We start from the raw sequence: 27,443 nt of genomic DNA, 5'->3' as shown, positions 1-27,443 counted from the left end.
AATGAACTACGCCAGAGGTTTGGACGAGGGACTTGTGTTGGTGGCCTGTTGATGTATAGGGGGAGGGGAATGGGTAGGGTAATTATTTCTGATGAATTCTGAGTGAAAGATTGATTTGAACTGGGAGGTTATGGGAAGGAGAGAGAAAAAAAGGGGGAGCTAGAGAGAGAGAGAGAGAGAGAAGAGAAAGTGTGTGTGTGTGTGTGTGTGTGTGTGTGTGTGTGTGTGTGTGTGTGTGTGTGTGTGTGTGTGTGTGTGTGTGTGTGTGTGTGTGTGTGTGTGTGTGTGTGTGTGTGTGTGTGTGTGTGTGTGTGTGTGTGTGTGTGTGTGTGTGTGTGTGTGTGTGTGTGTGTGTGAGAGAGAGAGAGACACACACACACAGAGGGAGAGAAAGACAGCTGCCAAGAGTGGAGATTGAGTTCAACTTGTGTGGTTTGTCCTCTGTCATTTTAGTGAAGACGTAAGCATTGTGGAGTGTGACAGCTAATCAGTAGATAGCTCAGGTGTGTCTTTGGCTGGTTTAACCCTTTAATCCCGCTGGTCCTGCTGTGCGCTCTGCCTTTAATGCACCTTCACAATCCTCTCCCACAGCCAAGTCTCTCCCATCCTCCATTCTGCCTGCTAAACACAAATCTTCTGATTTGAAACATAAAACCGGAAGAAATCAGTTTTTTTTTTGTGTGGAAGGTTTTGAACTCGTGAATTGTATTAGTTTTTATGTTTTTCCTAGTTTTATAGAAGTAGCAGAATCAGTATAAAATGTGAGTTATTTACTAATGTATGGCATAAGATCTATTTCTTCACACATGAAGACATTCTAGTGTATCTGTCTGGGGATGTGCATACTCACTGACTCTTTTTTTCTTTTTAAAGGGAAAAAGTACACATTGTCACAGGTTCATTAACTATTTAAAGTGTAGTTCACTCTTCTCCACGTATTATCTTACAGACCAGCCCGGCCATATCAGCATTACAGTACATATCACATTACCGACAGAGAAAAAAATCTGGATTTAAAAAAAAACTATGCCTGAATGCAGGACATCATCAATATTCATTTAGGCTGGGAATAAATTGCGTTTAGAAATTTCAGGGGTGTTGAAATTACTTACCAAATCATATTAGGGGAATGCCTCAAAGTGGCTGCTGATGTTCCTGGGAAACTTAAAGGGGTAGGGATGGGTGGGTGCGGGTGAATTAGTTTCTCTCAACCTCACCTAGGGAGCAGTTGGATGATGCATCAACACAAGTATGCAGAGAACGGGCTATTTACGATTAAGCCGTGACCCTGACTCTTCTAAATTGATCACCCTGCTTTGGAAGAGTCACGCTTTTACTGCTTTCATTAAAGTCTGGGGGCATTTCTGATGACTATTCTGGCCCCACTTGGTCGTCATAAACAACTTACTTTCAAGTCTCCCCTAATGTCTTCTTTATGGCAGCAGCGCGCCGAGGAATTTAAGAGAATTCCTAAAGTGTAAAAGTGTTGTTAATTGAGTGACATCACTGTGACTATGAGCACTTATGCCTGATTTATGCTTAGTTGTCTTGCACTGGAAATATCTGATCTACAAGCTCACAGCATGTAGTGCTGCAAGGCATTGTGAGCTTTTAGAGCTGATATTTTGGTGCGAGACGAGAAGTAAAGATCAGGCCATAATGTACTGTATTACTATGACTGAAAAATAGAACAACAATACAGCACATGCAAGCTAGATAGAAATGACATTCTGTTATTTCCTGTGATAATCATAGTTTTCTCTGTTTTTTCCAGGATCCGCCCACGTCTGTATCATTAGGACTGAGGATGGAGGAGATGATCTTCAATTTGGCAGACACACATTTATTCTTCAATGACCTAGAGGTGCGTGCTTGACTATTTTCGTTTGTGTGTGTGTTTGGGGGGGATGCGAGCACCTTCTCTCGTCATGTTTTCCCAAGCTCACCAAACCGCCATTTATTTTCTTGTGGACTAGTGCATTCCCAACAACCTGCGATGATATTCCTGGTCACAAGGTTTCTTTTCCTGTAATATTTAAGGCCCCCAGTCCCGGGCTAGTAGATTAAGTCAAAACAGGACTGTATACATTACATAAGGATGACCCCGCCCCACCCCCATTAAAGTTTTAGCTTTAAGCAGCAACAACCGTTTCATAGCGGGGAGCCCATTTCTCAGTTACCAGTCCCATAGTGGTGAAGTATTACCTCGGAGCCCAAGGGATACTATGAATTTTACATGTGCTGTCAGGGTCGCCAGCCCCCCACCCACTCGCTCCCATAGCGGCTAGCGGCAATTTGTCAGGCTCTAGTGTTTCTGCGCCCGTCCCGTCTGTCTGTGTGTCGTGCTGTGTGCTCCAGTGTCGTTGTCTGTCCGCCTTCAGCGCAGACTCTTCAGTCACGGCATGAAATCACCCACCACCGAGCCTCTCTGAACCCCCTGATTCATGTACAGTTAGTGTAAAATCTGCCCCCGGGGACTCGGGGATAGAGAGATCGGGGGTTAAAGTGGAGGTACTGTAGACTGTAGAGAGGGGGGGGGGGGGGGCAAGGTAGTTGGAGGCCTCGTGTCTGGATGAGTGTCTGCTCCACCTGGGGGGTGGGGGCCAAACCAGTAGGGGTCCTGAGGCGTCTAAGAGAGGCTGTGCCTTTTTGAACACATACTGTACTGTGCAGACGTACAGCGGATGTCACATGCGCGTGCCCGTGAACTCATACACACACATTATGTTGCTAGACGCTTACACATTGAAACGATAAGCAAACCACTAACACTCCCTTTCACTCCATTTAACTTCTCTCTCTTTCTGTCACTCACTGTCACTGTCACTCTCTCTCTCTTTCGGTCTACCTCTCAATCCCCCCCTCCCGCTCAATTTCCCTCTCACACTCTTTCTCCCCCTGCTCCTCTACTCCCGACCCTCCCTCCCTCCTCTCCCTGACTCTCTCTCTCTCTTTCTTTCTGTTTCTCTCTCTGTCTCTCTCTCTCTCTCTCTCTATCCCCCCGTCTCTCGGTGAATGTGATCCCACTGACCCAGTGCTTTCCCTCTGTGTCCTGCTTTAGACTGACCTCGCAGGAGAGGAAATGTTTTGTTTGATACTTAAGTGTGAAGAGAGCTGCGGCCGGTCTGCCAAGTCTCATTAGTCACCACCATGTTGCTGCTGCTTCACATGAAGCAAAGCCGCCAAGGAGGAGGAGAAACTGAGAAAAAAAAAATACAAGAGAGAGAGAGAGTGGAAGGGAGAAAGAGAAAGAAAATGTTTGTGCTGCCGCAGACAGACGAGTGACTGAGAGATTCCAAACGCAGTCATCGTGATCAAAGTTAATTGGCTGCAATTGGCTGGTTAAATATTTCCTTATGCTATGGCCATGTTGAATCCAGTGTGGCTGCACTTTATTTAATAGACGTGCCCCAATCATTTGAAAAAATGGCAGTTTGTGACAACGCTTAAATGTGGTTTTGCTCAACATCTGTCCCGTGTTTTGATTTCTTTTCATGTGTGATGAAACCGTTCGCAGATGAATTGGCAGCTCAGACTGCTTATAAAATTATTTGAACGTGTGATGCATAGTTTTCTTCTTCTGCTCTATCTCAGTAACGGAATCATTACATTTCGTTTTGACACTTAAAAGCCTGGCACATTTTTTTCCCTCCTCCAGCCTAAACTAGAATAGCTTGCGGACTAAAATAGCATATCTGCGGTCTGCAGCAAGAATGCTTTTATAATGTCCAATGTAAAGATCCTTCTGCAAAAGTCACCGCAATTGTCATGAAATATCACTGTGTGCAGAGGATGAGGGACAGGCCAGGCCCTATGCGGCCATATTGATCCCACCTATTTAGCCGCGCTGGGCTAGTGTGTGAGTGTTAAGTGTTACTTCTCAGCGAAGCCTGACCAGTTGTGTTTCCTTTTGGCTGATTTACAGTCCTCCATCTCAGATAGGGCTAAATAGAGTCCAAACTATAAATACCAAGGCCAGCAGCAGTTATGTATTTAAGCATGTGCAGAAATGCATATGGTCCATCTAATTTAGTCTAAAGCCATAAAGGGACACCCCAGAGGCTGTGCAGAAACACAGGTGCAGTGTTAGTGGCCTAGCGTTGTGTGAATATTGCCATGGAGGTCTTAGCACTCTGTTGTTCCACCAACCGTTGCAGAAGCATTAAAAAAAAGTGCATAAAATACAGGCCCTTACTTCTTTACAACTTGGCTATGGTGGTGGTGGAGGAGGTATCCTTGACTCATTTGCTTCTATGGTGACTGGGTGATTTTCTAGTTAAATTGATCCAGACCAAACAATTGAAAACACACTGCTGCTACTGTTGTTTACAGGATCTCTAAACATCACCATCAGCCGGATATATTGATTGTGCTCCGCCTGGCTATGCCAGAAAGAATGCTAGAATGCTAGTTATACCGGGGTTAGCATACCCACGCGCGTGAATGTGCGAGTGAATGGAGGTTGGACCGTGTTGATAGAGCTGGTGAGTGACGATTCAGAGGAAAGTCATAAAAAGAAAGAGGGCATGCCGAAGGGGTCAACAGGGATCAGTTTCACCCCTCTCTCTCTCTCTCTCTCTCTCTCTCTCTCTCTCTCTCTCTCTCTCTCACTCGCTGTCTACCTCTCTTTCTCGTGTGCACTGTCTACCCTTCTCTCTCTGTCTACCTCTCTCTCGCGCTCTCTCTTTTCATATCACCTCTCTCTTTCTTCTTCCACTCCGCGTTAAACGTTAGATACTTGGTGAAGGTGGGCCATGGAAACACTGCACCGCCCCAATAGACTGCTTCCTCTCTGCCCACTCACAATGCAGGGGAAAGCAGAAGCCAGGCTATTGATCGCTCCCACACAACCCATTTGGCACTCAGTGTCTCAGATAAGACTGTACAGGAGAGGTGTAGTATTGTATGTACAGTACAATCTGTTTTTATCATCAAAAAATGCTCTCCCGCAAGAAGGATGTATTACGAAAGTAATTGAGGGCAATATGATCCGTATCGATTCGACGTCCACTGTATTAATTTGCCCTGATAGAAGAAGTTACATTTCTTTGTCTTTGCGTAGGAAATACATACGTATACAATCAGATATGTTATATAAATTCCAAAATCTTGATAACTTTTGAATTGGCCACATGCATGTGCTCCAATAGCGAACCCCTGCAATGCGGCCCAATAATTAAAAAAGTTCTCTCAGTGGAGATAAATGATAAACTTGGATTTGTCATTCAATAAAAATGATACACGTCCAGCCTCATTCTGCTTCCACACAGGTCCATCTGTTGGAAACATTTATTGCAGTGCATTTTATTATTCATTGGCTATCGTTTATGTTTCTCTGAGGGGCTTATTTATTTGAAGTGACACATAGGGGTTGAAGGTGGAGCTAATTGACGGTTTGGCGTGATGTGCATAATGAAGCCCTCTGAGAGAGAGGGCTCACCGTGAAGCCTGACAGCTCTGCTGTGACACGGGGTGTGAGTTTACTGTAGGTGCGCTGCCCCGCCCGCGCCAAGCCGCTATGTGGGAACCAGGGGCCCCTTTCTTGAACTGGCCGAGCCCCCCCCCCCCTCCCGTGCTCCCCTCTCAGTGGGGTACGAGGGCTATTCCTCTGCCCCCTGCACCCCACCGCACACCCCCCAGTCCCTGGGTGAGAAAACAACCCTCCCTGTCTGGAGGATAAAGGGCAAGGGGGCAAACCACTCGCAGGGGGAGAGAGAGAGAGAGAGTTGGCTGAGGGAGTGAGAGAGAGAGAGAGAGAGAGTAGAGGGACGGAGTGAGAGAGAGAGTAGAGGTAGAGAGGGAGAAAGTGAGAGAGAGAGAGAGAGAGAAAGAGGCCTCTGAAGGTGGGAACATTTCAAATTAGTCCACCGATACCGCCTGCACGATGCACAGTCTCACACATGCTCCCAGTATGTTTAGCTACATACAATTCAGACACAAATATTCTCTCAGTCTCTTCAATGCTTTTCTTTCTTTCTTTCTCTCTCACACACACACACACACGCGTGCGCGTGCGCGCACACACGCACACACGCACGCACATATAATGCACACACATACACATGCACACACATACACATGCAGTACCTGTGTGGAGCCAACCCCGTGACACTGCGAACTGGCTGGCTTTTATAGGCCCCAGCCTGCAGTCATGGGGTTGAAACCTCCTCTGTCACTCTCACCCAGGGGCTGCCTGTTAATGAGAGATGCTATGAAACGCGCAGTTACATTTAGCTCGCTGCTGGAATGGCCCTCCAGAGTCCCTTAGCGTGGAGGCGTTCTGTTGTTTTTACATCCCGCTACAGAATGTCAAGCTGCAGCCCCTTGCCGTTCCAATAAGCTTGTTAAGCTTTATTTAGCATTTCCAGTGTTGTGTTGGTGGTTTTTTAGAAGAGTTATATGTGTGACATGGTGCCAGTTAGGTTGTATAATTTTTCATATAAGTCATATCAGTCAGGTATTAAATCAATTCACATGGCCATTGTGTGGATATATATATGCCGTATATATATATGTATCATTTTGACTTATTTTTTCTATTAAATGACAAACAGCACCACTGAGATTTCTTGCAATATCTGCAATTTACTGTCTTGAGTTCAGCATTGTTATCTTTAATTACTGTTGCAAAAAAAAAAAAAAAAAAAGGAAACAGCCTCAGGAAGACCGAGGGAATATTTGTTATATTTCTGTCACAGGGGTTACTGTAAATCTACATGGATTGATGTGGCTATTTTCCATGCTTCATTCGTCCGCCTGGCCCGGCGGTGCAGCAGTTCTGCCATGCTGCTCGACATTAGCCCGTCAAGTCCCTGAGGCGGCAGGAAAGACTAAAGAGAGAAAGTGGAGGTTTTCAAAGCCCGCCTGTCTGTCCTCTCTCAACAGCCCCCTCCCTATCCCTCACCAGCACTAACCCCCAGCCTAGCACAGCAGATCCCATGCAGCACCAATGGGGGTTGAGGTTAGATGGAAAATATAACCTTTCTAACTGCGTGATGACAAACGATGGCATTTTCAGAATAGATTTCTTGTCCTGTATTAAAGAGGTAAACACTAGAAGACACAGCACCTGTGCGGTGTGTGGCTGCTCGTTGTAGAGGGGAAAAAACCACCAGACACTTGTGGGATTTGTCTAGACAAAACGACTCGCTCGGCAGAAATAGTTAGTGTACGGCTATAGGTTTGTTGAGTGGGGAAAAATGCTGAAATGTTTGAGATTTGATATCGTACTTAATGCTGCTCTCCTTGAGGTTTGGTTTGGGGCTCCAGTGCCAGAAAATAGTTTGCAAAATAGTTTTCAGCGAGAGGCAGTTCATCCATCATTTATAACCAATTCATACTTTTTCACTGACTACCTACGTTGAGCCTTCTCAGTTATATCCAAAAAGCTTAGCGAAGCACTCTGTGATATAGACCTCTGCAAATGTCTGAATCGGAACACTTTCTCTCCCATGCTATACATGTATCCCTCCCTCCTTTGTCCGTCCGTCCTTCCAACGCCACCCTGCCCCGCCCCCCACCCCCACCCCCATCGTGTGAATTTGTGTAAAAACCAGCATGGGCTCCGCTATATACCTGTGCTTTGTTTAGCGCCGCTGTTTGAATTCCGTGACTGTTCAAGCACAGATTTGTGGATTGGAATGAAGTGGGTTCGAAGAGACTCCCCCTTTGTTCACCACATCCTGTGGTTGACCCAGGTAATCACCCTCCTCTCCTCCTCACCTCGCCCCCCTCCCCCAAACCCCCCCCCCCAGAGACAGGCGTACCTGTGGTGGGAACAGGGAGGGAAGTTGCTGGGGGTCACACAGACCACGGGGGTTGGTCGGGGCGGGAGGGCGACAGGCTCTGCCAGTCCGAGGGGCAGTATTGAGAACCTGCGAACCATGGATGAGTCTTTTTCACATGGAATTAGCTTGTAGGGCCACAAGGAATGCTCTGATGATGGCTGTTATCGCTCACACTGCGGTTTTTGTCCACCACACACACGCGCACACACCCCCACACACACACACACACACACACACACACACACACACACACACACAGAGCTCACTTCACCTGTGGAGAAGATGAGAGAGGGACAGAGAGAGAGAGGCGAGATGATAAATGACTGTCTCTTGGACTCCCGTGGCAGCAGCGGGGCTCAAGGTTCAGTTATCCTGCAAAGTCATTTTATAGTATGTTTTGGTAATACACGTTGCTGAGCAAGCAAGCCCTTTTTACACACAGCCTCCCCCCCTCCCTCCCTCCCTCTGTCTCTGAGTGTTGAAGTCACCACTCTGAGCCCTTCCCAGGGCTACAGGAAGACTCAGGCCGTCATCGCTGATTGCTTAACGACAGATGCCAGAGGAACAAAGAAGGCTCTGATAGCTTCCCCTCAAATGAAAAGGTTTCAGCGGACATGGGGAAAGATGCACAGAGAGCGCAGCGCGCGCGAGCAAGAGAGAAAGAGAGAGAAAGAATGGTAGAGAAAGATCCAGGGTGAATTGAAATGTTTATTTTCTGTTTGTTGGGTTTCCTCTTCAAGTCGGGTCTGTTCGTTGCGCACAGTAGCCTCCTGTCTTTCATTGCGCTGCTTTGTTTCTCTCTCCTATTGAGGACAAGGACTGTTTGACGGTTTAATGAACTTAGAGAAAAGAGGCTGGTGTGTGTGTGTGTGTGTGTGGGGGGGGGGGGGGGTTCACTGATGAATTTAACAGAAAGACAAAGTGTTTGCATAAGGAGTAATTGCAATGGATTCTGGTGGAGGGTCTTCACTCCTCCGTACAGTAGGAACATCTGGTGTGAGTTAGTGGTGATTGTAGGTTTTTTACGGAGACCACTGTTTGCTTGGTGAGGGGAGAGCCGGGGGATTCAATGGAAAAGAGAAGTTCAAAAAAGTTCCTGGAATTTCTCAAATTGCCCCACAATGTGCCACCAAGTTGGGAGCTTGTCATTCAACTGTCACGGGTGTATAAAAGGAATGATGTGCTATTTATATGAAGCATTCATCTCTCGAAGTAGTAGGGACGCAATAGGAACCATGAGATGTTAATTCTCATTGCAAATCTCTTTGAAGATCGTCCGCCAGTCAGTTACTTTATTCTTACCTTGATTATTTGTATTCCATCTTGCACTGCGCTCTCTACGCAGTTACTTACTGTACCATCCATCATAACTGTATAGCTGGAGAACAAAAAGGTGTCGGAGCATTTAAATGGCCCCACCCTGTTATTAAATCCAGAGAACATGTCTGTCTGTCATGTGAGTCTTCCAGTGAGTCAGTGAGTGGCGTTCACTCCCAGCCGCCTTTCTTTCCATCCAGTCTAACATAACTGCATAGTCAGTGTCTTTAACAGCATTTTTCCATCCTTTGCATCCACTGCTTTCTTCCAGTGAGTCTCTCATTGTTCTACACCAGTGGTTTTCAAACGTTTTGTGCCCAACACACACCAATGGTCAAGTCAAAATCTCAAGACACACCTGAATTCATAGCGAACAGAGCCGACCTACAAGCTCACACAACCCGTCAATCGGCTATTATTGTTATTCTTGAAAATATGTGACAAAAAGAAAAATTACATTTAAAATACCCGCCTATCGCTCACACGTGGTTTTTGTCCACACTGCCCCCATGGCCAGAACAGGGATGCCAGTTTTAAAGTGGTTAAAATTTGCTTAAGGGTATATCATTTGTTTCTGTAATGAAAATTGAAATTAAAAAGTACTTTTTTGTATAGTTAGTAAAATATTGCAATAATAATGTGGTTGTCAAAAAATCCCCAGGCACACCTGGTCTTGTCTCAGGGCACACCGTTTGGGAACCACTGGTCTACGGTATAACGTCAGCTACCTTCCCTTTCTTTACATTCAGTGCTATCGGACTACACTACTGTACTTAATTGGCCTTAAGCTGCGGCATCCGTAGTCGTTAGCTTCCACGGTGTTTACGAGGCCTTCAGAAGCAGCTCCTAACAAGTTTGTGTGAGGGTTACTGTAAGACATTAGCCACAGCCACCTCCTCCATTAGCTTTATCCCAGTCCTCCCAGTGAGCCAGTGCAGAGGTTTATGCCAGCCCCAGCTGGGAGCAGTAATTGTCAGAGGGCTGCACATTCTTCCGACCCCCCCCCCCCCTTCCAAAACCTCTTCCTGGGGGTCCAGGGCCTCAAAACACAACTGTTAATTGAGTGTCGTAATATCCTCCGAATTAAAAGGCTATGTAAACACAGCACAGATGACAGGGTAAGGGGCTCACACTCACACGCACACACACATGCACGCACACGCGCACACACACACACACACACCCACACACACACACACACACACACACACACACACACACACACACACACACACACACACACACACACACACACACACACACACACACACACACACACACACACACACGCACATTCATTGTAGAAAACAGCAGCTGGGTGATTTGAACCTAAAGCCCTTGTGTTTTTACCCCTGTGAGAGGCTTTTGTGTGTTTCTACTCATTGTACATTCATTGAGGTTTTGTATTGTTTATTAGCTTTGTGGATTTGGGCAAGTCCATGAAAAATCATTCATGCTCAGGCAGCAGTTATGATAATAACATCAATTAGACTTAATTACTGAGACACTTTTATGCGTGTCGGGTCATGTTTGAGTTTCGGGGTCTGGCATTCAAAATAGCTCCCTAATTAACATTCTGAATAATATTAGTTCTCAGATATCTGTTTTAGTCCAACCTGGCTGTCAAACATTGAAAGGAGCACACATTGCGCGGCTAGTGCAAAGATGACGGGCCATTGTTGTCTAACAAGGTACCGAAGGACAGCATACAATTAGGCAGCAAAGTACCAATTGAGCGGAGCCTAATAGGACTGTGCCATAGTCAAAGGGGTGCCAGGGGCTTTTGCAGTTGGCTGATTGTGTCTAATACATCTCCAGGTAATTGGTAGATAATAGATGCATTCCACTCACTTGCACCAGAATGAGTCCCTGAATGGAGGCTTTATTAGGTACTGAACCCAGGGTGCTGTTTTCAGTTTTCTTGAACAAACAGACGTGCCTCCACTAATTAAGGAATTAAACACACCCTTATTTTATTTTGTGTGTGCCGTAGTTTCGTTTTGAGGCTAAGATGTGTTTGATCTGCTTTGTTTTTTTTTTAAATAACGTGCACATTTCTACGACACGACAGTATAATTTCACTTAAGATCTCTATTTGGTGGGCGCAAATCCTTAGATTCAGTGGTTTGGGGCAAATTGGTGGTCTGATGGACTATTAAAGAACCGTTTGGAAAGAGATTAGGCAAACAGAGTTGGGAGGCCCCCGCCTGCACCACCATGTCTCCAATTGGCAGTCTATCTCCTGGAACGCAGGGGCTCAGAGCTTACTCCATGTGAGGTCACATTTGGACTCCCCCTCTCCCACCCCCATATCCACCTCTCTACCCCCCCTCCACCCCTCCTCCCCTTATCGGTGTGCTGGAGCTAGGGAGAGGAGGGGAGGGGAGAGGAGGGGGTCAGGGGGTCAAAGTCTTTTCCTCTTTGGATCTCGGAGCTTGCTGGGAGAGGCTTGGCGAGAGAATGGCTGCATTAGAACAGGGGTTGGGGGTCAAGATTTTAATTCTGTTAAAGAACAGCTGGTTTGAGTTTCTCCTCACTTCGCCTCCCCGCGTCCCCCACCCGTTCCCCTTTCCCCACAAATCCAGGGAGATGAAAAATTTGTTCAGAGGGGAACCAGTAAAATAAAAAAGGTTTACAGTCTAAAGCCCTTACCCTTACCCCTGCTCTAGCATTAGGGAGGAATGCAATAACGTCAGCATTTTGGCCGGAGCGAGATTGACTTAAAACAAGGAAGTCCTTTCTGTGTTTGGGTGTCTTAACAGCCGGATAAAAGTTAATTAAAAAGCAAAGAAGGCTTTTTCATGCCGTTTCATTCCGGAATTCTTTCGCTCAAGTTTCATCTTCCATCTGAAATTGTTTAATAATATAGTAACTTCCAGTTATTCAACTACTTAGAACTTAGACAGCCATACTGAAAAATCCTCTAAAAGAGCAGTTTTTGGGTAATGATCAAAAGAAAGCTCTGCCGTCCATTTTAGATTGAGGCTAATAAAAACCAACTTGAGCGTTGCCTTCATATTCGTTAGGAACACCATGACTCTTTACAGGGCTACTCTCAATCCTTTTGGCCACATGTAGGCCAACTGGCTATATCCAACTTGCTGTGAGCTAGCCCGCTTCTCCCCTGGCCCAATGTGAAATGTGTTGATCTGAATGCAGAGGCAGGGCTCCCTCACAAGAGCTGGCTGAGAGGGGGTGGAGAGAAGCGAGGAAGGGGGAGGTACTAGACCTCTCCTATAAATGGAAAACTAATAACAGATTTTCAGTCTGCTTTCTCTGCGCACTCACTCTCTCTCTCTCTCTCTCTTTCGCTCTCTCTCTCTCTCTCTCCCTCTCTCTGGCTGGCTGGCCCCGGGGCTGTGTTGGTGTGTGGCGCAGCAGCAATCAGAGGTCATAATTTCATTGGCGGTTAGCATCAGGTTCAATTTTTCTAGTAGGTTACATTTACCAGAAAGTCTGGATTGTGTTACTGTGTACCGGTGGAATCAGTGCAGAACTGCAGAAGCCATCTACCTCTCCAAAAGCAGCCAGTACACATGTGTGCATGTGTGTGTGTCACACACACACACACACACACACACACACACACACACACACACACACACACACACACACGAACACACACACACAAGCACATGGCCATGCACACACACACACACACATGCACTCGGATGCACACGCATGCACGCACATAACCCAAGAATGCCAAGGCGATCTCTTTGTTCAACTCGTCTCCACATAGCCACTTATACTGTACAGTACTGTGTGTGTATAACTCTACTCACTAGACATAGCTAATCAAATGCCAACCCATTGAATGTCTAGAGCCTGTGGAATCGGGGCTTAATTGGTTGTGTCTGGAGATGTGCATGTCTTGAGACCCCCCTAGTGGTGGAAGCTTAGTTGGGCTGCGGGTCCAACCGCAGCAATGATGAGGTTTATTTTTGTTAGGATAGAGCAGGTGGGGGCTCAGGGGAGGAAACGGGTGGAGGGTTGATTTAAAAGATGGATGGAAGGAGAGAGAGAGAGAGAGAGAGAGAGAGAGAGAGAGAGAGAGAGAGGGGTGGGGGGGATAAAGATTGAGGTGTCCAGCCAGGGCACAATTTCCTGAGTTTTTTTTTCTTTTCCCACAAATGTTTAAAAGAGGAAGAGGGGAATGTCCCGTATCTCCCCAATAATAACTGTTAGCCCATATTTAATAATATTGTAAAGAGACATATTTCTAAAGTTTCTCTCTGTGTGTGTGTGTGTGTGTGTGTGTGTGTGTGTGTGTGTGTGTGTGTGTGTGTGTGTGTGTGTGTGTGTGTGTGTGTGTGTGTGTGTGTGTGTGTGTGTGTGTGTGTGTGTGTGTGTGTGTGTGTGTGTGTGTGTGTGTGTGTGTGTGTGTGTGTGCGTGCGTGTGTGTGTGTGTGTGTTTTCCAGGAATGTGACCAGGTCCATATCGACGACGTGTCCTCAGATGACAATGGCCAGGATCTAAGGTACAAACTCAACTCCTCATCGATTCTGGGAACATCGGAGAACACTGCTTGTTATTGCTAGCGTCAGCGTTGAGGTGGCTTGTGCTATATGTTTATGCTAACTGGATATCTCACTTTCTCTCTCTCTCTCGCTCTCTCTCTCTTTCTCTCGCCCCGCCCTCCCCCACCACCACCAGTACGTATAACTTTGGATCTGACGGCTTCCACGCGGCAGCGACCAGCGCCAACCTGTGCCTGGCCACTGGAGTGAGGGGAGGTGTGGACTGGATGAGAAAGCTGGCATTCCGCTATAGACGAGTAAAAGAAATCTACACCACCTACAAAAATAACGTTGGAGGTAATCCCCCTCAGTAAACCGTCCCGCTCAACCAATGCTGAGTGGAAAAGCGGGTGCAGACATCTACAGTACATGCCCGCATTGTGTGTGTGTGTGTGTGTGTGTGTGTGTGTGTGTGTGTGTGTGTGTGTGTGTGCGTGTGCGTGTGTGTGTGCGTGGGTGGGTGGGTGGGTGGGTGGGTGTGTGCGCGTGTGGGTGGGTGTGTGCGCTTGTGGGTGCGTGTTTGCATGTGTGCGTGATTTTAAAAGCACACATGCCACAGCACTTGGTCAGGGTAAATTTTGGAAATTTTCGATGGTATTTGGAGGGCTGGTCCAAACCAAACAACGTTGCCCTGCATTTCAGGTCTGCTGGGCCCGGCCAAAAGAGAAGCCTGGCTGCAATTACGAGCAGAAATTGAAGCCTTGACGGACTCCTGGTTAACACTGGCATTGAAAGCACTAACATTAATCCACTCAAGGTAGGAACTTCGCCGAGGAAAATTGTACCCAGTCCCATACCGCACATGCACAGTAAAATCCGGAGTGTTCACTTAACTCTGAGAGTGTAAAGATGGACCTGTAAGGATCCAGATTTTACTGTGTGTATATATAAACAGCATATGGTGTAAATATGTCAACTCTGTGCTCCTGATCCACTCAAAGAAAATGCACCCAAGCAAACGCAATATTTGTCTCTGATTTTATGAGATAAGCTGGATAAGAGAGCCTGGCGTAAAACATTTAAGATCAGATCTCTCATGGCGGGACAGCTCGCTGCTTCACGAGCCATTTATTGATAAATGGCAGTGTCTCTAATTTGTTGCATTCTGTGTTTTTCTTTGGATCCTCCCTCTGAGTGATATAGAGTGATGTCAACCCCCTCTCCTCTCCTCTCACTTGCAGGTCAAACTGTGTGAATATCTTGGTGACCACCACGCAGCTCATCCCTGCCCTGGCTAAGGTTCTACTCTACGGCCTGGGCATAGTCTTTCCCATTGAGAATATTTATAGTGCAACCAAAATAGGTAAGTACCCCTTTCTTCGCAGCATCCCCGCAATATCAGATTTGCCGTTGCCCGTTTGGGAATAGGTCTGTGTTTACATGTTTGTCCTCTCTGTGGCCGGGCTGGTGTCTTATCACGTCACAGTTGGTACAGTGTACGCTGGCATCATGTGTGTAAACAGTGATACTTGCTGTGCTGTCAGTGTGATGGGGCAGAGGCGTGGACGTGCAGGGAGATGGGGACACTGGAGAGGGTTGATGTTCTCCCTGCTAAGGAAGAGGCCTAATCAGCCTGGGATTATTTTCCTGGATCCGGGCCTGAGCGCAGGGCCTCCCTCCCTGGCCTCTCTCTCTCTCTCTCTCTCTCTCTCTCTCTCTCTCTCTCTCTCTCTCTCTCTCTCTCTCTCTCTCTCTCTCTCTCTCTCTCTCTCTCTCTCTCTCTCTCTCTCTCTTTCTCTCACAATCTCTCTCTCTCTCTCATTCTCTGCATATGAAACCACTTCTGCACATTTATGTCATTCCACAGCCCCCCCCCCCCCCCCCCCCCCACACACACACACACACACCACCGTCACTCCCCTCCAATCCTAGCCCCCTTTTTCACTGTTTCGAATGCAAAATAAACATGGAGCTTCGCCCGCCCCTGCACCATTTTAAAGGGGGGGGGGGGTGGCGGGAGGGGGGGGGGGGCATCGCGGGTTAGGAGGGGAGCGTAGCTTAGGGGGAAACCTTGGGAGCGCTAAGCCTCCTGGTCCCTCTGTGCGGGCCCTGTAGCATGCCAGGCTGATTTAGCCGCTTTAAGTCCATTTTGTCCCAGGTTCGGGGAGGAGGACACACTTAATGCTTTTCAGGCTGCCTTTATCTGGAGGCTGATCTTATCACGTCCCCCTCGCCGAGCCCAAACTGTTTACACTTTGGCCTATTTTGTAGCGCGTGGTGTTTTTAAAGGGGCTCTCCCGTTTCCATGTGCCTCTGCTTGCTGTACTTGACGTACGTGTGTGTGTGTGTGTGTGTGTGTGTGTGTGTGTGTGTGTGTGTGTGTGTGTGTGTGTGTGTGTGTGTGTGTGTGTGTGTGTGTGTGCGTGTGCGTGTGTGTGTTGTTTACATGTGCGCTAAACTCTTGCTAATGCCCCCCTGCATGTGCTGTCCCCTCCGCAGGCAAGGAGAGCTGTTTTGAGAGAGTAATTCAAAGGTTCGGGAGGAAAGTTGTTTACGTGGTCGTGGGAGACGGCGTGGAAGAGGAGCAAGGCTCAAAAAAGGTAAGAGGTGTTTAGATGTGGTATCATTGCTACTGTATATAAACTAGGGCCGTCAAAACAATTACAAAATACAAATTAATCACACAGGTTAATTTTCACAGAACTAATATAAATACATTTGTACATACAGTATGACAAACGCAGTAAAAAAAATCTCTTTATATCCGTTTTTACACTCTTTGAGTTAAATTTACACTTAAGACTTTCATCGTGTAGAGATATGAGTGAAGGCAGGAAGTACAGACCTTTGATTGGGGTTTCTGTGAGGTCAGGAGTTCACTGTGAACGCTTGGAGAGAACACAAAACATACCTGCCATACCTTTGCAAAAAAGGAAAGGAGTGGGGCCGCTCCAGCTCTCCTCCTCCTCCTCCTTTCTTTACTTTCATCCGTTTATCCTCTCATGGGCCGTCCGAGTACAAGGGAGAAAGCCTGCAGTATGTAATCAGCCCTCCTCCTCCTCCAGCAGCTCAGGTTTACAGAGCAGGGGAGGGGAGAGATGGCATAATTACATATTCCTGCCCGGGTGCCCTGGGCAAGCGTGAATACTGTATGTGTAACGCTAGACAGGCCCCTTTCAGGCATGTTTCGAGGCACGCCGTAAATAGAGCACGCATTGAAGAGGGCTTAAATCCTTGTTGATGAAATTAGAATATTTTTACTGCAGTGACGAGCTTGTTAGTGAGAGATCGGACGCAAAAAAATATTTTTGCCTTTTCCGGAAAGACGACAGGGGAACTTGCAATCTCGATGCTGGATCCTGACACACACGCACACGCACACACACACACACACACACCTCCCTCCCCTTACCTTCTCAGAAGATTTATGTTACCTGTTGCCTCCTGCCAAAAATTGTGTATTCAGCCTTTCTGCCAAACTCTGGATGTAAACCAAACACCGCGTGCAAAGCCACACGCAAGCAAAAAATATTCATTAGCTAATTAATCAGTGGTGTCTGAGCATATTTCACTGACGGCTGGGGTGAACCGCGCTGTCAGGGCCAAGAGACGTGGAGTTTCCCCTTTGAAACGCCCGCCAGCAATCTCTTCACCTGTTTCTCAGTAAACACTGTAGTGTAGATGCACGGGGAAGAGATGGAGGAATAATCAGAGGTAGAGGTGTAAAACCAAAACCAGATCGTTATTTTATCATGAAAGGCTAGCACGGCATGCCGAATACGGTCTTTAACCACATGAACCCTCGCATCGCTGTTCTGGGCATGTCTTAATTAGGCGAGCATTTGGTGAAAATGCTGAGCTTGTAGATCAGTCATTTTGGTGAAGAGATTTGGTGTGGAGGGAAAAAGTAGGGGGCCCAGGACAGACCCCTGGTGGACCCCGTTCCACAAAGTATGTAGGGTTTAAGTGGTTAAGGGATCATGGTAGAAATATAAAAGATGTTAATATTTTTGCTCACAGTCTGGACTTGCTGGAGTGTGACATTGATGGAAGGATTTTGTTTAGTTTTGGGGTTTTCTTCCCCACCTGTGAGCGGTGTGAGTCCCATGACACGCCATGAGGTAAAAGGTTTCTGTGTCAACATCACACAGAGGGACGTGAAAGAACACACACATTTCAGCTGTCAGTAGGCTACGTATCAAGACGCGTGACACTGCATGGAACTACAAAAACAACAACAACAAAAAAAGTCCCCCAGCCTCTCGGCCCTCCACCCTTATCCAGAACACACACACACACACAAAAAAAGAAAGAAAAAAGAAATCCGCAATTCCCTGAAACAATTCTGCCTCCAGTTATTACCTCTGCCAGGGAGAGGAGACGAGAGAAGAGGCAGAGGTGGAGATAACATCTCTAGCTTTTAAACTTAAAAGCAAAGACAATTTACAAAACAAAAAGCAAAGAGCTTTTTAAGGGTCAGTGCAGGCTCTCCTAAGCGGAACATATGCCTGGGAGAGGCCATGCCTTTGATAAGGGGAGGGTAATGGTCTCTCTCACACACACACACACACACACACACACACACACACACACACACACACACACACACACACACACACACACACACACACACACACACACACACACACACACACACACACACACACACACACACACACACACACACACACACACACTGAGGGGCTGAGGACTCTCTCTACCTGACAAGCCCCTTTCATTCTCCACGACTCAGGTTTCTCTCCCTGCCTCTGCTTGGGAACAACAGCTCATGTCCCAAACTGTTCACTCAGAAGGCTCTGTTGGACAGGCTGCTTCAGGCCTCTTTCAGGGGGTTGAGGACAGCTATTTCTTTTAACTCGGCTGTGGGAGACGATTAGTTAGCGAGCTAGAACTGTACTGTATGTGTGGACTGTTTGACAAGCGTGCTTGGCTGTTAGATAAGTAAGCTCTCTTGGGCGTGCATAGTGTATACACTGTGAAATCTTGACTGTTTATTTAACCACTTGAATCCTATAGTGTCCCTAATCTGGGGAGAACATTCGGCAAAGAGATTACTGTAGGTGTAGTGGGAAATACTAGTGGATCTAGTGTAGAGCCCTGGGGGAACCCGGTCAACTAAGTATATAGGGTTTAAGTGGTTATTGAGACTCAGGGTTTTGCAATATACAATGATAAAATGTACCTGCAATATTTATTACATGGAAAATGTTAAATCTTCTTAGTAGTGCCAGCTAAGTGCAAACAAAACTGTGTCAGAAAAGCAAGTCGTAAATATATTTTCTTCCCCTTCTTTTTTTCATAAATATAGTATTTGACTAATGACTATGATTCTACTACATCATGTTGACTTTATAGAGGTGCTAAGTCCTGTTCTCCTCCCTTTAGCACAACATGCCCTTCTGGAGGATCTCCAGCCATTCAGACCTCATGGCCCTGCACCATGCCCTAGACCTAGAGTACTTGTAGCACTGCAGCACCACCACCACCACCACCACCACCCTGCTCTCCGCTCCAGCACACCCGGCAACCTCTAGCTCCATCCCACGCCCGCAGCAGACCCCTGCAGCCCCCCGTGTCACCTCCTGTCTGGGTTCCACTACACAGGAAGAAAAGAAGAGAAGAATGGAGTGGGGGGGGGGGATGAGAAAGAGAGAGAGAGAGAAAGAGAGAGAGAGGCTGAGTGACACGGTCAACTTGCTGACACACGGTCACAATTCGTCTTAACCCTAAACTTTTTTTTCTTTTTTTTTGTCTTTTTTTTCGTGGAAGCGAAGGAGAAGTAAATTTACGGCTCTGCAGCTGCCTGCCCTGGTTACTGTGAATCGGCTGCTTTCTGAAGCCGTCAAAGTGTTTTACGGACCCCCCACCCCGTCCTCCTCCACCCACACACCCCCCCCCCCCCCCATCTGTGTGCCCGGGACATTTGTCAAGGTTCACACCTGTGAGGAGAGCGAAGCTACTGACAGCCTTCGCCTCACCTCACAATCGCCTTGCCTCGCAATTCAGCTGCGCTAAACCTGCCGGCCCACAACTACTGGTGGTGACATTTCTCTGTCTTCTCTCTCTCTCTCTCCTCTATCTCTTTCTCTCTCTCTCTCTCTCTCCCACTCTGAGTACCTTTCCTTTTTTTCCTCCTCTGCCCATGTATTTGTGTTGCTTCTCCCTGCTGCCTGTTTTTCGGTCAGTCTTTCGCGATGTCCCCTCTGTCGTGGGACAGACAGAAGGACAGAGGGGGACCGTTGGCCCGGGGAGTCCTGTACCTTTGTTATTTATGAACGGAGACTTTGCGAGTGGCCGCTGTGTCACAGAGAAGGTACCTCGATGACGACGAAAAGACTTGTGCCTTTTTTTCCACGTTAACAAAAGTACTTTTGATTTCCACTGCGCAGAGAGGAAGACGTTTATGGAAGAAACAAGAAAAAAAGGGTTTTTTCTAATAATTTAAGAAATTAAGAAACTTTATTTACAATGCTGAGACAATCGTGTACAGAGGAAATCTTTTTGTGTGTGTAAATTTGTAATCACTGGACTATTCCTTCCTATATTCATTTAGGTACATGCTCTTGAAAGGTTGCAATGCTTTTTCATTGAAGTAAAAAAGAGAGAGAGAGAGACAAAATAAAGGCATCCCATGGCACACAAGTCTTGTGCGACAACTGAAAGTGTTGACATGTTCAAGGTTTTGTTCATTAAAGAAACACATGTAGATAATGGGGAATTTTTGTGATAAATCGTTTTGTCAAGACCAATCGCATGGATGTCAAGTGTCAATGATCATTTCATTTTATTCACTGTTTCTCCTTCAGACTCTTCCTCACAGCAAAATAGATGATTTCACTCACCTTTACAGTATATAAGGCAGCGGGTCTCCTGCACTGCAATTTCTTGTTTAGGTTCATATCTCAAAGGGGAATAAGTGTTGTTTTTTGTTTTTACTTATTTGGAAAGGTAGCTCAGAACTTGTGTCCCTATGGCATTTCACCAGCTTGCAGCCCTAACCCCATGTATTTGGAAGCAAACATAATCGTTATACCATATAACTTGATAAGGGTTTCTGAAGTGGCATTGAATTCACTTTCTCATGCCTCCTTAGAGCCATTTTAATGACAATTTGGATACATTTAGGAAGTTCAGTTTTCAAGAAGAAAAGAAAAAAACAAGCTTACATAGGTTTATTATCTTTTATACAAGCGCTATAATGAAACTCTTGTACAGCAAACATAATTTTGTATGAAGTAGTGTTTTTATTTTGACTTTGAAAAAATGTGTTCTTTGTCCCACTTTGAAATGAAAATGGCTGCAGTTGAAATCTGTGAAGCCCTTTCATAGTGCTTCTGGAACTGTGGATGGGGAAACCGTACTTAGCTCTTGAATATACCGAGAGGAAAGCCACTAACTTAAAAAGGGTTCGAGAAGACGACAGTACATGTGCTTTCGACTGTGAATTTTCTTAAACGGAAACCGAGCTCATTGTGTTTCTAATTTTTCCCTCCTCTGCACATGTTCACTGTCGTCCTGTACATGTCAATTTAGAATCCCTCTCTCTCCCCTGGCAGACGCCCTCTCACCACATTTTGTGATCTTGCTCTTCTCAAAACAACTTCTCTTCCCCCTTTACTCTGGGGGGGAGGGGTCTACATATTGCTGCTAGGTCAAGGTAATGGTAGGTAAATAGAGGAAATGTTTTATAGATTCATACAGCACGCTTTTTTTATTATGTTGCAATCATAAATGCAAACTGGAAAATACTTTACACTACATGGGCCTCATTGTGAAATGCAAAAAAAAAAAAGATTGTTGTGTCTGCAAAAGGTTGTGTACAGATGTTTTTGACAATATTATTTGATTGTGTTTAAATTAATAAAAATTGATTTGTGAACTGTTACGCGCTGAGTTTTCTGCTTTTCTGTTGTTTGGAATTGCCTTGCATAATGACTCGAACCACGTAATGGTTTATTCAGAATCCTATTTATTGTAATGTGGAGATAGAAACCCTGATAGCATTTCCATATGCGGTTTATGTCTAGTTAGTTATTTGTGGAAGAAAGATTAATGTGTGCTGAACACAAAAATATCTCTAATGTTACAGATTGATGTCTCTGTTTATGTATTAAAACCACACTTTCTTAAACTACATGCTGTCACTGTGGGGCAGAGATGTGGTGAAAGTACTCTACTTTAGTTAGAATAAATATATATTTATGTATGGACACCGGTAGTTGCTCCTGGTTCGATCCTTGCTCCTCCCGGCATCGGGTCAAAAATGTCCTTGAGCAACACTCTGAACCCCTACCCTACCATATTGGGAAAGGGAAAGTTTCTCTATTCACTATATACTCTATACTTTACATATACACACTAGTTCATGCTGCCATTTCCATGGGACCGCAACCATATTGACTGCAGATCCCATAGCCCTCGAGGACCGTTCACAAAACCGCTAATAAACGGCTTCAATTTGGGAAAAGTGAAAAATTAACTTCGTCACTCTCTTCATATGCCAATGGTTAATGCCCGTGTGCAAGTTCTGATCGATTGGTCAGCCCAGGAGCCCATGCACACATGTGCATGGGCGTGTGTGTGTGTGTGTCCGTTTTTTTGGCTCCCATTTGGTCATCTGTCCAGGAGTGATGTGGCCGTTACCAGCCACTAATCCTGTCCAGGAAGCAACTAGAAACTAGAGCTGACATAAGTCTAGACCAAACAACACCACACACCCACACACTTTAATCACATGTCATAAATCCACACTATTGCTGCTGTACAATACCGGTACAAATAGCGATAATCGCTATTCCTGAATTGCAGACATGCTTATATCGCCATTTCAAAAGACAACTTGAGGGACACCTTCTTTTATGATATGGTTGTGTTTCCGTTACAAGCTTTATTTTCTGTTAACAGTGTCCTGCAGATATGATGACTTTTCATTCATTCCTTTGAGACAATGGTGAGTTTTCCTTGCCAGAAGATTTTATTAATCATACATTCTTGCAGTTAATGAAGCAAATTCAAGGCCAGAACAACACTTAAAATAGCTCTTATTTTCTTAGTCGACATAGTCGATGTCTGCGTGAGCCTCTGAGAACTCTGACAGCATCAAACTACCTCAAGTCATTGTGAGCAGAGTTAGTTTAAATAACACATGAAAAATATTTATGAGGCTGATTTTATGAGGCGGTCAAAGCTAAGACAGTCCAGCGTGTAACACTAGCCTGGACAGGAGAGAAACGGGCCCAACGTCCAAAACCACGTAGGAGAATTAAGCATGCGTGGAATTTTATTTAGAGCCGCGCGGCCTATTTAATATCCAAATCAATTATGTTTTCAGATGGAGTCAGAGTGATGGCCAAGGAGAGATTTGTGTGTCTGCCAGGGCCTCTGGACAAAGCCATTGGGCTGCTACCACCGGAATGTAACAGCGCAATGACCTCTAATGTACTTTTCCCACTTCCGAACAGCTGAAAGACTAAAGAGTGTCTGAGGTTCTGACTGGCTGTCTCTCCCCAGGAGGAGTGAACCCACTCCGAGGCAGAGAATGGAGGTTTGTTCTCTTTGATAAGTTTTCCCTATGCTCTGAGACTTGGCATGAGCGTCCGACTCTGGGCTCAGACACGACCAGACCAGACCAGACCAGACCAGACCAGACCAGACCAGACCAGACGTATTCCTCAGTTTGTGAAAGAGAAAGTGGGTGTCAGGGCTTGTAGGCAAGCCACTCCATCTCTGACTGACTCCTGAGACAAGAAGGAAATGAAAATAAGAGCGAGATTCTGTCTGCTTTGCTTTGGCTTTAAACAGCACGGAGACGCACAAGTGGGCTGTTGTTCACCTACCTCGAAAACATCTACTCGCACCTTTCAGTTTTTATTTTTAAATTTTTTCCACGTTACAAGCTATATTTTCTGTGTCCTGTTTATCGATATGTTTTGTAGAACCACGGGCTGGTCAGCATACATGTTGTGTGACTGCCTTTGGGAGATGTGATCATTCCCAAGCTTTAATCAGAGCTTTACAGTGACTGTGTTGATTCTCTTGTGTCCTGATCCCCTCTGAACTCCCACCACCTCCCCTAAAAATAAATGGGGACATTACCTAGCCGGTCTCCTGTTGGGGCATTCCTCCCTGGGACGTCCCAGCAAAGCGCCCTCTCCCCATAAAAGTGTCCTGCGATAATAAACAACGCCATCGGTGATTTACGACCTTGCCCAGACAGTGATTTCATGCAGATTTACATAGAGGGGGCCTCTGACGGTGCATCACAATTGAACTAATATTGTATTACATACGTATCAAACTCCCCCCACCCCTCAAAAAAACCTGATCTGCCACAGCTCTTTTTACGAGCAGGAAGCCTATTAATAGGCCTGTGTTCCCTTCTAGATGGCTAATGTGTCTCAAGTTAGGGGAATTTGTCTCTGTAGCGAGCAGATGTCCACAGATCGAGACGGTAGAGAAACATAAAGGGAGAATGAGACGCAAGGCAGGGGAAAGCTGCCCTCTGGCTCCGAGCTGAGCGGCGAGGACTCGTTGCCCAATCTCAGAGCCAGAACGAAACTCTGTAGGTTTATTACAGCCTGTCTGTCTTTTCCCTTATTCCTGGCTTTGATAATGCTGTTTGTCTCGGGGCGGGATAGACAAACCCATTGTCAGTGATTGCAGCTCCTCCTTCTAGTGGTTTTCTAAAGACGAAGGAGTGCTTCTCTCCGCCGGTGCGTCGGGTCTGCCCTCCCCCCCGCGTACTCATTTACCCCTGGCAGGGGGAAGCGGGTGAACCAGAGACCTGTTGTCACGCTGTGGCGGGCGCTGATGCTAAACTGGGCCCTTTGTTTACCGTTTGTTTATTTCTCAGTTACTGGGATTTGACAGGCAGAAGGGGGCAGGGACAGCTGAGCATCAGGAAACTGTGGATACCACACGGACGTCAGCCAGGAATCAGGAGTGGCACGTCAGAGTGGCAGAGCGACCTGAGCTATGTCTGTCCCACGTGGGCACAGCATCCCCCCAGGTGGGGTTAGACTGTGTCTGTGTGAGATCGTCACGTGTCGTTGCTGTATGTCATTGGTCCCAGAAGGATTTGTCCTGAGCCGAGCCATTTGGTTAATGCAGCAGTGTGTCGGTTGGGTGCGACTTAGTAAAGGTTACTGAGGGTTTGCAACATACACATGCGTGTGTGGGCGCACACACGCACGCACACACACGCACGCACGCACGCACGCACGCACGCACGCACGCACGCACGCACGCACACACACACACACACACACACAGACACACACTGACACACACATACGCACACACATGCGCATGCACATAGATACACTCTCTCACTCACTCACGCACGCACGCACACACACACACACACACACACACACACACACACATGCACACACAAGGGCAGCATTATCGGCTAGACTGTTGTGTAGAGGAGCATCATAAGCTGTGTTTAATGTGACCAGTTTGAGTTGCATTCGTCACAGTCACAGACTCACAACACTGCCTGTCTTATCTAGGTCTTGTGTTTCTATGTGTTATGTCCTTGTCCTAGTTTTCATGGTTCTTTGTTCCCCAGCTGTATCTCATGTGCAATCAGCCCTCATGTGTATATTAGTCGTTCCCCCAGTCAGTCCTTGTCGGGTCATTGTTTGGTGTCGCATCATGTTAGGGTCTGGGTTCATTTGAGTTCTCACCACACCGGTATGTGAAAGTATTGACAAACAACATGCTGTTTTAATCAAGTATGTAGGCAGGAGGAACAGTGGTAGGTGTGGTACTGTAGATGTCTTTCATCATGCCGCTGTTTCAAAGCAGAAGCACGTTGTCATTTAAGACTCACACGTCACTCAATCAAATGTCTTCCAGGTCAGATTGTGGTTTTGACATTTCATCAGAAACGTCTCTCACCCCCAAAAAACATGATTTATACAGTGCAGATGAGCAGGAAATGGAGTTTAGTAAGCAATTGAAGTATTCGATTATATTTAAAAACATACTTCTCAAATATTTGATTATTCGAAAAAAAAACATTGTCATCACTTAGAAAATAAACGATAGTTGCAGCCCTAGTAAGCAATACAGACAAACTTTGATGTTCTGCTCACTCTGCCCACCAACCAATCCCAAGCAGTGTTGCCAAGTCTGCTTATTATGAATTTAAATTCATTACATTTTTTATATTTGTTAAACATTTTAACAACACAGATCTTATATGGGGGTCCCAGCTGGCACAAAATATTTTCATATGGGGGTCTGTGGCCATGAAGAAGTTTGAGAACCACTGCTCTAAAACAACATAGACAATCAAGTTTGACTGACCTGCTTTAGTTGCTTATTTTGGGCATGTTTACATAGACCTGTCTGCTTGTTTCTCTCGCAAAATCTGGCAACACTGATCCCAGGTTCAGAATGACTGAGTCATGGCCTTAGCCAACACTCTGGAGGTGATGCTGACATTCATGGTGCCTCTTACTGTCTCTGACTCCATCCCAACCACTAACGCTCCACCTGCATCTGTGGTCACACACACACACACACACACACACACACACACACACACACACACACACACACACACACACACACACACACACACACACACACACACACACACACACACACACCTTCATATTTACTGGGCCCACCGCACCACTTCATCCGAAGGTGAGTGGCAGAGATTTATATGGCAGGCTGAGACCTTGTTTGGTGTGTGTGTGTGTGTGTGTGTGTGTGTGTGTGTGTGTGTGTGTGTGTGTGTGTGTGTGTGTGTGTGTGTGTGTGTGCGCGTGCGTGTGTGCGTGTGTGCGCGTGTGTGTGCGCGCGCGCACACACGCACGTGTGACAGCCGCAAGCATGACTTAGCCTTACCTTGCTTCGAGTCGTGAGCTATTGGGTCCCAACGGGTTCATTTGACTGTTGTGGCCCCTTCAGACCTCCCTGCATGCACACGTGTGTGAGTGTCCACATATACGCATGGGTGTGTGTGCACTTGTGTACATGTATGTCTGTATGCATGCACACATGTTTGTGTGTGTGTGTGTGTGTGTGTGTGTGTGTGTGTGTGTGTGTGTGTGTGTGTGTGTGTGTGTGTGTGTGTGTGTGTGTGTGTGTGTGTGTGTGTGTGTGTGTGTGTGTGTGTGTGAGGACCAAGGACCTCCCTCTCTGGTGTTAATTGGGCCAGCTCTCTCCCGTTAGGTCTCGGACTGGGGCCAAGCTGCCTCTCTGCTGGCACCACAAGGAGCCCCTCGGCCAGTTTATTAAACTCAATGTCGTCCGGTTAATAAAACAGCCCCGCGTCCCACCTTGGCTTGTTTTCCCTCGATAAGTCATGGGTTAGTTTTTTCTTTCTTTTTCTCTCGTCTCCAATTTTTTGAAGAAATGTCAGAACTGTGTGTCGTTGGTGGGCTATAAGTTTTCTAGCTAAAGCAAAACACACTTTTTTTTACATACTAGATTTTTTTTCCGCCGGTCCTTGAAAGTTTTCTACAGTACTTTGTTCTTGTCCTGAAATATACTCTAGAGAAGATTAATCTTTCTTTTTTTCTTATTTTCTTTCCCAAAATAACTTTGAAGCAATTTCAAGTTTGCAAGAAAGATTCAATTTAATGGCCAGAAGTAAAAGACCACCTACAATACAGTATCCAGCTCTCAAATATATCCATCGTTGACAATCTGCAAACTGAACCAGCAAGAGCTGAAAATTAATGATGGTGAGGAAAACCTGAATATAATCATCAAAACACATTTATGAGGGCAGAATTTTGGGTCTCATTGAAAACATTGTTTTCTTTTCTTTCCCCCCCTTTTTGCCATTCAAGAGGATTCAGTTGACCTGTTTTTGTGATTCAAATCTATATCACT

The 27,443-nt window shown here is 46.1% G+C and overlaps 1 protein-coding gene across 6 annotated transcripts in view; it reads left to right on the top strand.

Moving 5' to 3' along the window:
* The window catches only part of eya1 (EYA transcriptional coactivator and phosphatase 1), an 80,581-nt gene extending 59,110 nt beyond the window's left edge, over positions 1-21,471 (top strand). For all 6 annotated transcript variants that reach the window (XM_080417128.1, XM_080417124.1, XM_080417127.1 and 3 more), the window contains 7 exons: positions 1,775-1,864; positions 13,527-13,585; positions 13,762-13,922; positions 14,268-14,382; positions 14,807-14,928; positions 16,065-16,165; positions 18,972-21,471. In XM_080417128.1, the coding sequence (XP_080273254.1) occupies positions 1,775-1,864; positions 13,527-13,585; positions 13,762-13,922; positions 14,268-14,382; positions 14,807-14,928; positions 16,065-16,165; positions 18,972-19,052 (729 nt within the window). In that variant the 3' untranslated portion in view covers positions 19,053-21,471. The remainder of the gene's footprint in view (positions 1-1,774; positions 1,865-13,526; positions 13,586-13,761; positions 13,923-14,267; positions 14,383-14,806; positions 14,929-16,064; positions 16,166-18,971) is intronic.
* The last annotated feature ends 5,972 nt before the right edge of the window (positions 21,472-27,443 follow it).

The sequence above is a fragment of the Gymnoscopelus braueri genome (assembly GCF_963280865.1).
Source record: "Gymnoscopelus braueri genome assembly, chromosome: 21".
In the NCBI taxonomy this organism is placed as follows: domain Eukaryota; kingdom Metazoa; phylum Chordata; class Actinopteri; order Myctophiformes; family Myctophidae; genus Gymnoscopelus; species Gymnoscopelus braueri.
Note: the sequence above shows the minus strand (reverse complement) of the source record. Positions and strands in the feature narration are given on the sequence as shown.